The 14,969-nt window shown below is 36.3% G+C and overlaps 1 protein-coding gene across 3 annotated transcripts in view; it reads right to left on the reverse strand.

Annotated features, from left to right (window-relative positions):
- Positions 1-14,554, reverse strand: part of LOC117423377 (TOX high mobility group box family member 2-like) — a 96,447-nt gene extending 81,893 nt beyond the window's left edge. For 2 of the 3 annotated variants that reach the window (XM_058991070.1, XM_058991068.1), the window contains exon 1: positions 13,860-14,553. In XM_058991070.1, coding sequence (XP_058847053.1) covers positions 13,860-13,958 — 99 coding nt within the window. In that variant the 5' untranslated portion in view covers positions 13,959-14,553. Of the gene's footprint in view, positions 1-13,859 lie in introns of all 3 variants that reach the window. The other variant, XM_058991069.1, reaches the window with a different exon arrangement.
- Between the last annotated feature and the right edge of the window lie 415 nt (positions 14,555-14,969).

Consider the following 14,969-nt stretch of genomic DNA (forward strand, 5'->3'; position numbering starts at 1 on the left):
TCCTCCTGCTTGCTCTGCCACACAGTGAATTGCTGTACCATTTATCTTGTTGGGTTCATGTTTACAGAATCTTTTTTTCAGTCTATGAGTCATTCCACATGGTATGAATGACCAAGTGTTTAAACTTTTAAATACCAGCTAAGTGCTGTATTTAATGCAAATAGTAAATGAGAAACCAAGCTGGTTTGTTCATACAGAATTTTAACTGAGCTATATGTTGCCATTTTTTTAATACAACTATGGGATGCATACATTTTCTTGGTCTGAGTACTGCAAGTCCAGAACATTACCCATTTTGTTCAATTTCAGTTAACATGTTCATGCTTGTGGCTTTATATTAAGCCAAAACCCTGGGTTTTATGAAGACCTCCCACAGTGACACCCTTTTCAAAATAATAAACATGCATATAATTGAAGCCCACCATGTAAAAACATACCAAATACACTTCCTGATGATTTCAGTCAAAAAAGCATTGTACCTGTCAGTTTTCTGAAGTTTTTCTGAGTGAGTAATCCATCTGAAAATTTTGCACCTGAAGCTAAATTAATATTGAAAATAAAAACAAAGCAACAATTAAATTCCCACGCCATTTCTTCCTTGACATGCAATTCCAGTTATACCCTTAACATTGGACAAGGTCTTGCCATGACCCCTTTGGAAATGGGACCTACATCTCTAAAGGATTCTGTATAAACTATGGGAAAACAAAAGCGCTAGACTGAATCTGTCAGCTCTAAACATCCTCAACACTCTGACCTACTTCAGTGGTGCCAGCAGACTTACAAGCTGCTGACCCAATAACCAGCCAGCCCATTTCTCTTCATTTTATTGTTTTATTATACTTGGGCAGAGCCAGGACCATTTGTATCAGATTGTAGTTAGTTAGTTTATGATGAAACCTTGTAAAAGTCAGAATAATCCATTATAGGGAGGTTATAGGGAGGTGCTCATTTTTAACATCATAGACTGGAGTAACCTCGCTGACATTTTAAAGAAGAGGAATAATACAGTTATTTTCACCATAATACATTGTATAATAGTATTGTCTTAAAAGACACTGAGATGCTAGTTGATCTGAGCAATCGACCAGTCCAGAAGATAGGACTTTACCCTGAAGAGTTTTATACAGTAGGTTATCATAATAATATTTCAACTATACAACTGGGGCAGTGCGGTTTGTATGCAAGGTACTGGAATAAATATACTAGTGTCAATCTGTGATTCAGAAACAGAAGAACTGTACACAGCTCATAAAGAAAAAAACACAACTGTGTAGGAAGTACTTTCTGTTTAGTACTCATTTGAAATACAGAAATTAAAAGTGGCTCTACAGACATTTATGGCTTTTTGAATTTACACAACATTTATTTTAAGGCTATTGGATAATCGCTTCCTGGCAATGCTCAAAAGCAACTCCTGTACACAATTATGGTGAGAATAAAAATATATATATATTTTCTGTTCCATCTGAAATTTGTCCAATGTTGTTAGGTGACTTTTTTTGTAATAATGATATTCAGAGCCTGAGTAACATTGTCAGTTCTAGAACAGTAGTGTAATGCATTTATTATTTTGGTGTGCCAATTAAGTTGAAAGTGGAAGAGAAGAAACTGTACTAATGTTTATATTTTAAAACAGTCTGCTAAAAGTCATTTTTATTGAAACGTTAGGGGAAAGATTGCCAGTTTAGGCCCAAACGTTTGCTGTCCAGTAAAGTGTCCCAATGCTTTTGTGCAGTAAGGCTCCAATCTTCCTTTGGTAACTTCTGGGGGGTACAGGGTTAAACTGCAGTGAACGAGAAGGTGGCTGATGTTTATCTTTGGTCTGCCTTGTCTGAGTCAGTTTTGTCCCATTTAAATTTAAACCATCCTAAGTGTGCTAAAACAAAATAAACGCCTGTCTTTGATGTGCTTATTTCAGCTAGAATTAGAACACATCTGGTCTCAATGCTTTCCCCCCTCCAATGGAGAATGTTAGAGTTTAGAAAGTGGTCAGATGGAGTAGTTGGAGCTTGGAGTTCACTGTGGATTTTGGTCTATTTCTAATCCAATCAAGATTGGACATTTGTGACAGCCTGTGCTATGGGAAACATTAAGCCACTGCTGAAACTCCATGTGGACCATGCTTCACGGCTAAATATACTGAACTTAAACACATCTGGATGAGATGGTATTTTAAAGGATTCTTACAAAAAGACAGTCGTATTGTATAAGTATTTCTTACCAAGCACATCATGAGCTCTATACATATCCCTTATGCCCCTTCTTATGTACTACACAAAGATTAATCTAAATCCTGTATGAATAACTAACAAACATAACAACATACACTTTGGTGTCTTTTGGTATGAAATGATAGCTCCCTGGATTTGGTTTGTTTTAAATTGCAATTGCAACTAAGGCAGGTTAGCCCTGGATACTGTGGTTACCATTTGGGTACTACATGTACTGCTACAGTAACAAGTAAGTTTTGTGGAAGCCCAGAGACCAGATCAGAGGGCAAAGGCTGATCTACAACTGCACAGACAATTCATCTGTAAAGGAAGTAAAGTGGCCAGGGTCAGATATTGAATTAGCAATGCAGTATTTTGAAGCAAGGGTACATTTTGAGAGGAGTACATTTATTTTACTGGTATAAAAATATTTTATTGCTTCCATGGTTTTTTTGATAGATGAATACCATTACATCTCCAATCACTATCATTAATTTAACTGATATTTTTCATTTACCAATACGAACACCTATGTCAATGCAACAAAGGCAATTCTATTCAGGACAAGGAAAACATCTTTACCTGATACCAAAGGAATGCAAGAGTGCAAAGCTGGTGTTCTGAGACATTGAAGAAGTGAGACATGGGTATCACTGCTGTTATTACTCATACTGTAACTGACATGATAAAAAAAACAGAGAACATGCGCTTCCAAAGGAAGGAAATGCATTCATTAAAACTGATCAAAAGCAGTATAAAAAACACACACGCAGGCAGCAAAGCAAGGCTATAGAAAGAGTATATGGTATATAGGTGGTTAAAAAGTAGGCATTGTAGTAAATTCTAAAGATAAGAAATGTACCAGCAACTCTTTAACTTTGAAACACTGATGGAACTTTGATTATCTCAGAAATGCCTGGTGAATTCATACAATAAGAATAGTAAACTGTAATATTACCTTACACATTTGCTTATAAGCAGAGATGGATGAATAATAAACAATATAGCATATTCCAAAATAAATTGGTATTGTGCTGTTAAATTGGATAACTACACCATTGGCTAATTGCAATGAATACATTATTTTACCAACTCAAATTGTTAATAAATATAAACAACTGTTAACATAATACCCATAATACCCATGGGTAATAAGCACAGCAGGTGGTGTTAGGTTTCATGAAACATTTGCTGCAGGTTATATTGGAGTCCAAGCAGCACCCCACAGGAATCCCATTCTTATTAAGTAAAGCCCTACTGGAACAGAGTCCCATTCTTAATTATACCAACAGCAAGGCAGAGACGCAGCCCACTCATGCCAACAGGTAGCAATTTCCCTCTGCCACTCTCTCTAATTAGTGCACAGCTTTCCTTGTTGCTTTGTAAAGAGATGCGATCTTCATATCAAATCCTACTAAACTGGAAACCACAGCTTCAGTTAGACCAAAGGTGTGATTGTGCTTTTGAGTTTGGCTATATTGATTAATACACAAGAAGGCAAATTCATTCCAACTACTACAAAACAGCCCGTCCCTTTTACAGTACTCAGTTTCAGTTACATGTTATCCTATAGTCCAGTTCACACTGTGAATGTATTTTTAATGTTTTTTTTTTTTTTTTGCCAACATAACAAAGCCCAATCCATTGATTGGCATGAATTCAGAACAGTGGTGCACACTTATGAGTACATAATCATTGTGCACCATTAAAATACTAATTCATCTGATATACTGTATCCATGTGTTGGTTTCCCTAGTGACAACTACTGCAGCACAATATGTATTTCCCCTGATCAACTGAGTAAACCAGGCTTTATTGAGAGCTGGAGAACATCATTGCTAAAATAAACAAATAATATTGTATGTAGCTCATGTCAGGAGACCATGGTTTTGCTCTTGGTCTCTAGTTGTGTTACTGTCTACAGAAACCACACTAGAATATCCAGCCTTGGGCACATTCTGGCATGCGGACAGTATTGTCAGTTATATTTCTATAACCTTTTGGCATCTGGTGGAAAACACGACTTCAACAGATTACATACAATTTATACTGTATTGTCTATATTGTAGAATGTGACACCTGATTGCCAAGAGAGTGCTGCACAGCAAGATTAACTCATTTAAAGTTATCTTCTGCTGTAGGCAATATCATCGGACCCCTATGATACTTTGGCATTGCAACTTCAGAATTGAGGAAATGACCATGACCCATATACAGTAAATCAGGGGTTTCCAATCCCTTTCCTGAAGGTTTTACAAGTGTCTGTGTCATCAATGGCTAAAGATCTGGAACACATGTTAATCTTGACTAATTAAGCCACTAATTGGTTCAATTAAGTAACAAGAGCTCGGTTGAAATGAAAACCAGAAGACCCTGTAGCTCTCCAGTTCAAGGGTTGGAGACCCCTGCAATAGATCAATAGCAGAATTATAACAGTGAGATTAACTGCCTGTCAGCCTCACAGAAATACATGTCCTTGACCACTGAAGAAAAGCCTATTCCAGATCATACACCAAAGCAACCACTCTGTAAAAGGATTGTATCCATATAAATGGGTAGTACACAGCACTCGTATTGCATTGAGGTCATTTCACCAGCAGGGTTCAGTAGCACTGGTAACAGATAGTCACCTGAGATAACCTGAGTATAGCAACAGAAATATCTTTCTAAATCCACATCTTGGTGATGTAGAAGTATCCTTACACTGAAATCGAACTCCAAAGATTGAGGCTGCTCTTCATAGAGCTCAATGGGATATTAAAGATGGACTTCAATGGTACTTAGATGGTGCTGACTTAATTGCATAGACACAAAAATAAGGCTACTGTAGATGGTCTTTTTATTCGGTAGGTGAAATAAATATACCACATCGCTTCATCCCTTCTCAACAGGCTTTTAATTACCATAAGGGCCTGGTACATTTGAGACCATCTCCAAATAAAATGTTGCTAAAATATAATTTAATTTTTAATTATCATCTAATCCACCCTTACTGCAAACATGAGACAAGGGCCATCATTTTAGATTCTCTGTAGGTTTTTTGTATCAGCCAAAGTCTTGAACCATCAGTGTCACTTTTTTCAACAGTACACACTTCTTGTTGGCATTTGGTACTGACAATCCACAAAGGTGGTTTTTCTTTGGTATAAATCTGACTAATTAGTTAAATGTAGGAAAGTGTTATATTTCATGTGGCTTCTTTTCAGTTTCACCCTTTCACTATTCCTCATACATGAATAACCAACACTTGTATTTTACCAGCAAATTGAAACTTATCTTCTTACTGACAGTTAAACAAAACTAATAGACATTTTAGTGGTAGGAGTTGAAATAGGTGGGTTACTTTAGGATCCATTAATAACACAGCAGTAAATGTGTAACTAAAAGCTTGTACAGTAAATAACAAGGGATCAACTTCATTACAAAACCTTTAATGACACATAACTAGAGTAAAGGTAGTGTGATGTTACAGTGTGAAAGTAATTACAATGCCTTAGTCATGTTCTAATAAAACTGTATTACTATAACATGTTATAACTGTTTATGGTATGCTTAATAACATAGTTACAGATATGGATTATTCCTAAAGGATCTTTTAATTTAGATTATTATTGTTTTTTAAGGCCAGCAACGGAGAGAGCAATATTGCTTAAAAGTATATATCTGTATGGAGATGAGATCATCCAAAAGGCTTTGTGGGTTGGGTCTGTCTCATCAACATCCAAGTTACCATAGAAACTTAGTTTACGATCATTGATGATCATTTCATCCTATTACATGTCATACAACGTATCCCATCTGTCAGCTGGTATTGTATCATATTGTGATATGTATCGTATCATGGTGTTAGTTTATCGTTACCTCTCTACTGCCAAGTTCAGGACAGGGCTTTATCTGAGCTGTAATCTGAGCCGGTGCTTTCTTACTCTTCACCAGCAAATAAGAGGGAGATGAAAGAAGTGTTAATCTCTGTTTTCAATGTGTAATAAACTAAGCTCTCAATGTTTAACCAAAATGTAATCTCACCGGTTGCAAAGAAAGGAAAGGTCAAATCATTATGTGTTTAATATCCTCAAGAAACAAAACAAGTATGCCAAGCAGTAAGAATATTTCAAAAACATTTTTTTTTTATGTGTGTGTAATGTTTTATATTGTTTGTTGTATGAAAAGGGCATTGGGGCAGCAAACTTGTCAACTCCCACTCAGCATACACAGAAATGGAACTAGTGCAGAAAGCTGACTGCAGTTTCTCGGCTAACAAATTAGCATGGATAAAAACAGCACTAAAATTAAATTAGTCAGTTGTGTGGCATCCTAACAGCACAGAAATAGAAATAACGTTATTCATGATGGCTGTCAACTGGGAGTCAGTAAATAGAAATCAGCATTCGAGGGGACACAAATTACAAATGCGTACCTCTAGTGGCCATTTTGCAAACCAGAAATTCAGCTGGTTGCAAGGGTACCAAGTTCTTGGTCTACCAGCTTCTATGGACATGTTTTTACCCAGTCTGAAGATACTGTTTCATGAGCTTTTTCCATTCTTTCAATCTGTGCTTGATATATGCTAAAGTCTGCTTGTCACTGCAAAGCTTCTACTGCTGACTAAACACAAACACGCACTCAACACAATACTTGGATAAATCAAATCTCAGCAGCAATAGATGTCTATTGTTCTATTATAGCTGTGTAAGCTGTATTCAGTTGTGTTATTAGTGCAGCTGCCTGGGTCCAATCATGTAGAATGGAATAAACCATTAATAACAGCACATTTAGTTAAGGATGCTTTTTTAAAACATCAACGTGTGTTAATAAAATAACAATTATTAACAGGGGAAAACTCTTTATTATTGTAGTATTTAAATGACTCATTACTAAAGTAAAGCTAATGCCTTTTATCTAAAACACTGCATTGTTCAGAACTGTGATAACTATAACACATTTATAGATATATTATTGCTTTATATTCAATGTGACCAAAATAACTACATAAATAATGTTGGTTACTAGGTCTAGCACAGACACCCTGTAATAAAAGGTGATATTTATTTTCTCTATTGGTGCAGAGAGTGCAGCTTTTGTGGTGACAGTAATGCAGTAAATGTCTCAGATATGTTGCTCAAACTGATGGTTGCATGTGATTCCAATTAGTTCCTGACAATCCTTTTTGGAAAGCACGCCTGCAAGCTGAGCCTGTCCAGATATGTGTAGTGAGAGAGCAGGTGAGGTCCCTACGGAGGGTAGCCAGAGCTCCATCCTATACAGGTGTGAAGGTTGCTCAAGAAAAACACTTTTAAATCTCCTTCGATGGCCGTCACTGTGTATTAATATATTATTAGGATGATTTTTGTTGTGTTTCTGAATCTCTATAAAAGTATCCGTGACCCTTGCAAACGACTATTACAGGACAACCTTACAGGAATGCTCATATATCAGGTTGATACACGATTCTCTAGCTAAGACATTTTATTGTTCTACTTTAGTATGAATGAATTGAATCAATTGGTAGCACAAGAACTCTGGCATAAGTACCTTACAGAAGTGACTACAATAAAGCAATGCCTAGTTATACAGTAAACACGCACTCAAGAATTGGAACACATCACTGCCAAAAAACTCTGTTTACCTCACAGTTCATGGGGCGACTAAAATTAAACCTCAAAATGTGTTCACATATAGTGTTTTGCTACTTAATTTAACTAATGTGATGCAGCCCTGGGATATACACCAGTCATCATGCACACTGTAAACTCCCATTCCTAAAGAAATGGCCCGCAGCACAGACATTCCCACAACGTATGCTAAACGTGCAGAAGGCTCGCTCATTAACACAAGACATGTGGGGGCTGGGAAGAGAGCTGGCTAAAGTTGCAGAATACAGCATACCATACTCTTTGATGTACAGTGTTTAATTGTGATGCCTTGACATAAACAAATCTCTGTATGTCCAATTTAGTGGTGGTGTTCTCTTCGCCCCCAATAGTAAAGGGTTGAAAGTGTTTCGTTTGTTTTCCTTGTAAAATCAACATTAATTGTGCACCTCTGATTGCTTCACCTTTATAAAACTACCACTGAAAAGATTAACTCAGCAGTTGTATTGCATGCAGTTAAAGCACAATCTCCTGCTTAGGCAATTTCACAAGAGGAACTCCTGATTATCTGAACCTGCTTGAAGGTCCCACTGGAAATGAAAATGAGCTCAACACATCTTGTTAATATGAACCGGGGAATATACGTTTTATAGATCCATTGCTTACTAAATATCACTGAGTTGTTTTACAATTATTATTATTACTTGTAGTTTTAACTACACTACTGGGCATTGTAGCTGGATTGTGTATATGAAAACATTTGACATGGTTCATATTTATTATTGCTAACTATATCTCAACAAAATGGAAATAGCAAATGTTGCAATCCCACAAAAGGGATTTTAAAAGCCTTTTTATGAATCAATATTAAAATGTATTCTTGACCGTACAACTAGTCTATGCACTAATACTCTGACAAATGGACTACAATAGACTATTACCCTTGTTCTCTTAGGCTGTCTGTTCTAATGTCATTGCTAGTGCTGTATAAGGCTAGCATTCACTTTCCACTGCAATTCTCTCTGATCTAATACCAACCCTGGCAAAAGGAAGATATAAAGTGCTAACACCATCACTTTTAAAAGGTTGATTATGAACTCCACAAAGGGGTGCTCTCTGACACTAATCATTATCATGTCAGAACCAGGCATTAGCAAAAGTTCACTTTAATAATTGCAGCATTAGTAAGTAGCAAAACCAGAAATGACACCCATACATGTAAAATGCAAAACACTGAGGTTTTAATGCTAGTTTATTTTATACATTAGCAATGCTGATTCAACGCAGATTAAATTTGACTTAATTTGCATAGTGCAAGCTTCTGTGTAGTACAAAGCAGGCTTGCAAAAAGAAGTATGTCTTTTTTTATTCTATTGTATTTTATCTTACATCCATACCTTCACCCTTTGTCTTTTTGTTAATACCACTGTATTACCATCCATGCATCTTTCTAAATCATCTGCCCATAATGGTTACACAAGTTCCACTCTATTTGTAAACTACCCCTACCTAAGTTGTGATCTACAAATAGGATCCCCCCAAAAATGTAAGCTGACAGATGCATGCCCACATGAAAAAAAAAAAAACATTTTGTATATGTAATGTAATATAAAATGCACGCATAACAGAAACATTCAGTACATTACAATGCAACTTACACAGTACTATAGACTCCCTCTTTGTTTGTGTGCTCACATTAGGAGCTCTTTGTCAAACTCTTGATGATGTTCTACAGTATCACATCTATCTATATGCATACATATACATATACATTATATATTTATTTATTATGTAAAACTGGGCAAAACCTGTTTGTCTGTCATTTTTTGTTTGTTTGTTTGTTGATTACAATGTATTTTAACTTTAAAAACAATGGCAAGGGAATTCTTAAAAAGGAAAAAAGCCAAGATACTTATATAAATATTGCAGTTGGACTGAAGCATTTGTATCCCTTAACATTTAAACATTTATATTCCCTTCAACATATCCTCTGCCCACCCACGCTGTTTTGAATATCACAGTAATTATGGGTTTGAATTCATGAAAAAACCACAGTGCACTGGTGTAAGAAAGCACATTTGAATGCATTCTATTTGAAAACAATTTTACAAAAAGGACAATTGCAATTCTTCAACAAACAGCCGTTTGAGTGGAAGCACAGTAAATTGCTACATTACACATTTGACAGACGTGTAATGCAGCTTTTTAAAGCTATCAAGTTTTTTATTCAAGTGTTTATAAGAAAAGCCTTCCCTTTAAAATGGATGTATTAAATACCATGTTGAAATGCTAAACTGCAACCTAATACTTCTTAAATGACTACAGTATTGAGCCGCCTCAGTCAAGGTATTCATTTAAATGTAATTTTCATTTATAAATCAGTCGTTATCTTTGGTGCTAGGACATAGTGTAATGTATACAGAATAATAAAAAAACCTGTCATATATGACTTATAAATCACAACATACGGCACACGGCACATTTAAATAGTTACGGGGACTGTGCTGAGTATTGTTCTTTACTGAGCGTTATGTTTTATAGGTGGTTACAGTTCAATGCATTGTTATAAAAAGCTGATGCCACCCAAAACCAGGAATTCTTCAAATAATTGCATCTTTTACTACAGTCATTTCTTTGCAGTAAAAGCAAACCAGCTGCTGGGAACCTTCTGCACTGATCCAACTATCAATCAGAAGTTTCAGAACTGATATTTATTTGTGTTGTTGCTTTGCAAGTACCATGGGTGTTTGACAGTCTATATATATTCATCATGTGGGATTGTATTTGAAAGTCCCAAGACTAGATGCATCAAATATCCTAACTATATTACTTCTTATAAGAGTTACCTATAAATAAAGCATAAGTTAGGTTTCTTATAGTGCGGTATAGATAAATATGTATACATGTTAAGGGAAATGTAAAGGATTACCTTCAAATTACTAGGCCTTTCAGATCAATGGCAATATTTTACTTGGCTTAAAAGAAAAAATAAATAAATAACACATTTAAAAAAAAAAAGTTTAAGCATTTCTGTAACGTCTTCAGTTTGAAATGGATAACATATCAGAGACTATCCAAATTAAATGCAACGTGCAGTATTCATTTTTAATTGAAACATCATAGAATCGTTACTGTTTGAATATTATGGAGCTGTTCAGTGTAACTGATCAATAATTATTACATGATTATGCAATCTATTATTCTCGAGCACATTCATATAAAATGCAGACTGCATATGCATAGAGCAATATAAATGACACAATTGGCAGATTAACCAAAAACCCTGTCATTAAATGCATTTAATGAACAAGAAACTTGACAATTATACAGTACTTAATAAATCTGTTCTGGGTTTTGAGTCTATAAAACATGCAGTAAGCACTTTATGAAAACTGCATTTCTAAATTAAATCCTTTTTCTTATATCTCTTATATTTGACTGCACTGTATGGCTCCTTTTGGGATTATAATAACCTATCGTAATCTTGATAGGAAAATGTATACAACACACACGCACACGTTATGAAAAACGGACTGGATTTTTGTAATGGTAAACTTTTAATGACACAGAAAATTGTAGTTGCCATTTGTAAATGGTAATTTGGCAGCAACTAAGTTACATGGTAAACGCTTTTGAACTTCCAGTCTTTTAACCCAATTACTGACCTTACCCATGTACAGACCTTTAATTAATTCACAATTGTCATTCTCAATTGGAATTAATTCAATGTTAATTTGAAGTATTCCTGCAAGTTCTCCTTACAGGATTACCCCAATTTGCACAGTAAAACTAACCCTTATTAAACGAGAACAAGCAGGACTGCTGTAGAAAGAAAAAATGCATTTAATTTCATGAAAACATAAAGCAATAGTGATTTCGCCCTGGCACTAGCATATGGGACGTCATTAGTACCATGTTTAGTATATAACAATGTATTTAATACAGCACTATATTGAAGAATAGCTTATCATTTATTTAAGTTGCATTTGCTATTTTGACAGTGCAATAACATGAAAACAGATTGCTAGGTACAGTGCATATAGTAACAAAGTCAGCAATACTGAACACATTCCCACTGGAATCCAATCCAATTTACAGAGAGAGAACTCTAGCAGAAGCATGCCGTAGAGAAATCTAGGTTCCAGTATGTCGCTTTCATTTCGTTTACACAATAGAGATAACACAGACGGGTGTTTTTTTTTCTTTCATTTTTTTTTTTTACTTTTTAGCGATATTGGTGGAGGGCAGGTTTCACGAACCCACAGTAACCCACTTCAATGACCCGGCAGACACGCGGCACCTGCCAAGTTCTGCGGGGCATGGACGAATCTGAGATCGCTAACGGCACAACATAACGCCACCAAAATCAGACAAACAAAAAAACATAGTGTTACCCTGCAGCTTACTCTAGTCTGGACTGTTACCAATAACTAAATAGAGAGGGCGATAGGCAGCCTACGACACTAAACACTGCTTCTGTCACACAAGTAGATTCAGGCAGGTGCTCTGTACAGTACCCCGCGCGCTGTTGCTTAGACCAGAATGCAAAAGCCCCATAAACCCCGTTGTCTATCCTATCCTGCACCTACGCACTTCACCAATAACACAAATACACATTGGGTTGTTGTGTTATAAGTTGTAAAACATTTATTATTTGCATTACCGTGCATATGGTATAGTACATATACGAATTCATTACTTAGTTGAAATAACATCAACAGCTTTTCCTTTGTGTATCACTCAATGCTAGACGCCCAATATGCTAAGTTAAACATGTCAATAATACTGCAACCAATGTAGTTATTCTGTACCTATATTAAAATCACTTGAGGATATTTACTTGTATTGGTTATCCGTATACATATGGGCATTTTCATTATACCCGCAAGATACAAAAGGAAGGATTAGGGAAGGGATAAAGTCCTTCATGATCATTACTGTCTGTCTTTGAATCTCTCTTAATCATTGTTGAGAAAGCAACAGATCTGATCATGTTAAAAAGCCACAGTGCTGGATTCCGAACTTACAGCTTGATGCTGAAAAAAAAAAAGAACTGGTGTTTTAGCTAAAATGTGCTAACTGTCTTAAAAATTGAAAACACGCTGATGATCACAATGCAAGTTTGAAATACAACGAGCATGGGTTTCTTCCAACGAATCCACTACTTCAATATGCTAATGCTGGGGGAAAAAAAGAAAAGAAAAAACAAACAAATGGGAACCGTTTTTCTGTATGAAGCGAGTGGAATTGTTAGGGAAATCAATAGAAATGCCTCTTCGACTGAGTTAGCGCGTCTCCAAATAGTAACGCTGACCTACATTGCTCTGCGTAGTCTTTTTAAAATGATTATTTATGTGATTATTTATTTATTTTAATTTGGAATTTTATTATGAACTAGAAATGTATTAAATAAACAATACCGTTACTTTGAAGTTTTTCATCAACGCCCCACCTCCCCCCGGTAAATATACTGTAAGCTGTTCTTTTTCAAACATATCATATTCTAATTTGTATTTCATTACAAGCAACCCGTAGTGGACACTCTATTATTTATGATGGTTTCAAAATAGCAACTGCATGCACGTGAGAATGACTTTGTTTGTGAGAGCTGCCCTTTCTTCTCCTCATTTTTTTTTTTTTTTTTTTTTTTTTTTTTTACAAGCAGGGAACTATTCAGTTTGCATTTATACGATTATGTTCCACCTACAAAGTGATCCTCGTTTTGGAGGTGGTTACAACTTAGCAGGGGTTGCTGTTGAGCTATTGGTTGTGCCCTTTCGATTTGAGAAATTCCGCGGAGATTTAACAAAGTTTAGGAATTCTAGTACGACTAATTTCAGAAGAAGCACACCAGTCTCTGTAGGGTATGAGTTAGTGTTGTTGCTTAGGGTTCCGACGTACTTAATACAGACAGTACATAATTTACATATTACAAGGGCTACATTTCCCTCCCAACAAATACAATACAAATATGACATACAGCCAGAGGGGATGAGACAGGTGAAATATAACAAGACTAAGCAATTCAAACACAAAAGCATTATTTTCCAATTACCTTATTGCAGTGGTAATAGTCCAAAGAGCTCAGGCAAGTTGGATCGGTTGGTAACGAACCCACGCTAGCAGGGGTTGCTGGATAAAATCTTACGTCCATTTCAGAGTCCGCAAGACTGACGGCATGAAAGCAGTTTCAGTGTCTGTGACTCTCTCTCTCTCTCTCTCTCTCTCTCTCTCTCTCTCTCTCTCTCTCTCTCTCTCTCTCTCTCTCTCTCTCTCTCTCTCTCTCTCTCTCTCTCTCTCTCTCTCTCTCTCTATTGTTTAGCCGAACAAAAAAGAAACAGAGTAAGAGAAAGAAAAAAAAGGGGTTGAGTCTGTCAGTACACCCTTTCCTCGCATCCGTTCGCGGTCTAACTTCAACACCAACGAGCAGCAGAGTGATGCTCTGGGTGCTTTATAATTGTATATATTTCTGTTTTATTTCTACTGCTAGTACTGTTGACAAAGGAGTTATCCTGTAGAAAAAAGTACTCCCGTCTTTCAAAAGCGCCTTAACAAAGTAGCAATAACCAAACGTGTAGTTGAGGTAGTTCCACGTACTGCATAGTGCAGTAAAATGCTGCTTCTGAGGTTATTGCTTTAAAAAAAAAAAAACACCTTTGTCTGTATTTCTATTTTCCCGCTGCGTACACTCTCCCTCTCAGCTTTGTCATAAGTGTTTATCCATGCATTCAGTTTAGGGGAGTGTATAGATGTGCTGTTTCTCTCCATGCTAAATGCCATGCGACCTCTGCCGATAATAGAAGGAATATGGGGAACAGGGGGGAGGGGAGCTGCCTTGACAGCAGCTCCAGTTTCTGTTATTATGAGATTCAGATTAGCAGCGGCCAATGCTGTAGTGTATATACAGCTGCGTATAATAAACCACGGGCAGCTTTGTGTATTTAGAGAGCCTTTAGGCTGATAGTTTAATTACTATATGAGGTTGTTAGCTTTGCAAACCCCTTTCCTTTACCCCCACACACTGCCTAACCCTTTCTGGTAGAGTGAGTGACTGGAAAAGGGAAACTATTGTTCATTGCTATCACCAGGTTGGTTTGGGACAAAGGCCTATGTATTAATTTGGTTGTAATGTAAGAATTTGTCCATTTTGTTCATGTTCGCACAG

The sequence above is a fragment of the Acipenser ruthenus genome, chromosome 18 (genome assembly GCF_902713425.1).
Source record: "Acipenser ruthenus chromosome 18, fAciRut3.2 maternal haplotype, whole genome shotgun sequence".
NCBI classification, from domain to species: Eukaryota; Metazoa; Chordata; class Actinopteri; order Acipenseriformes; family Acipenseridae; genus Acipenser; species Acipenser ruthenus.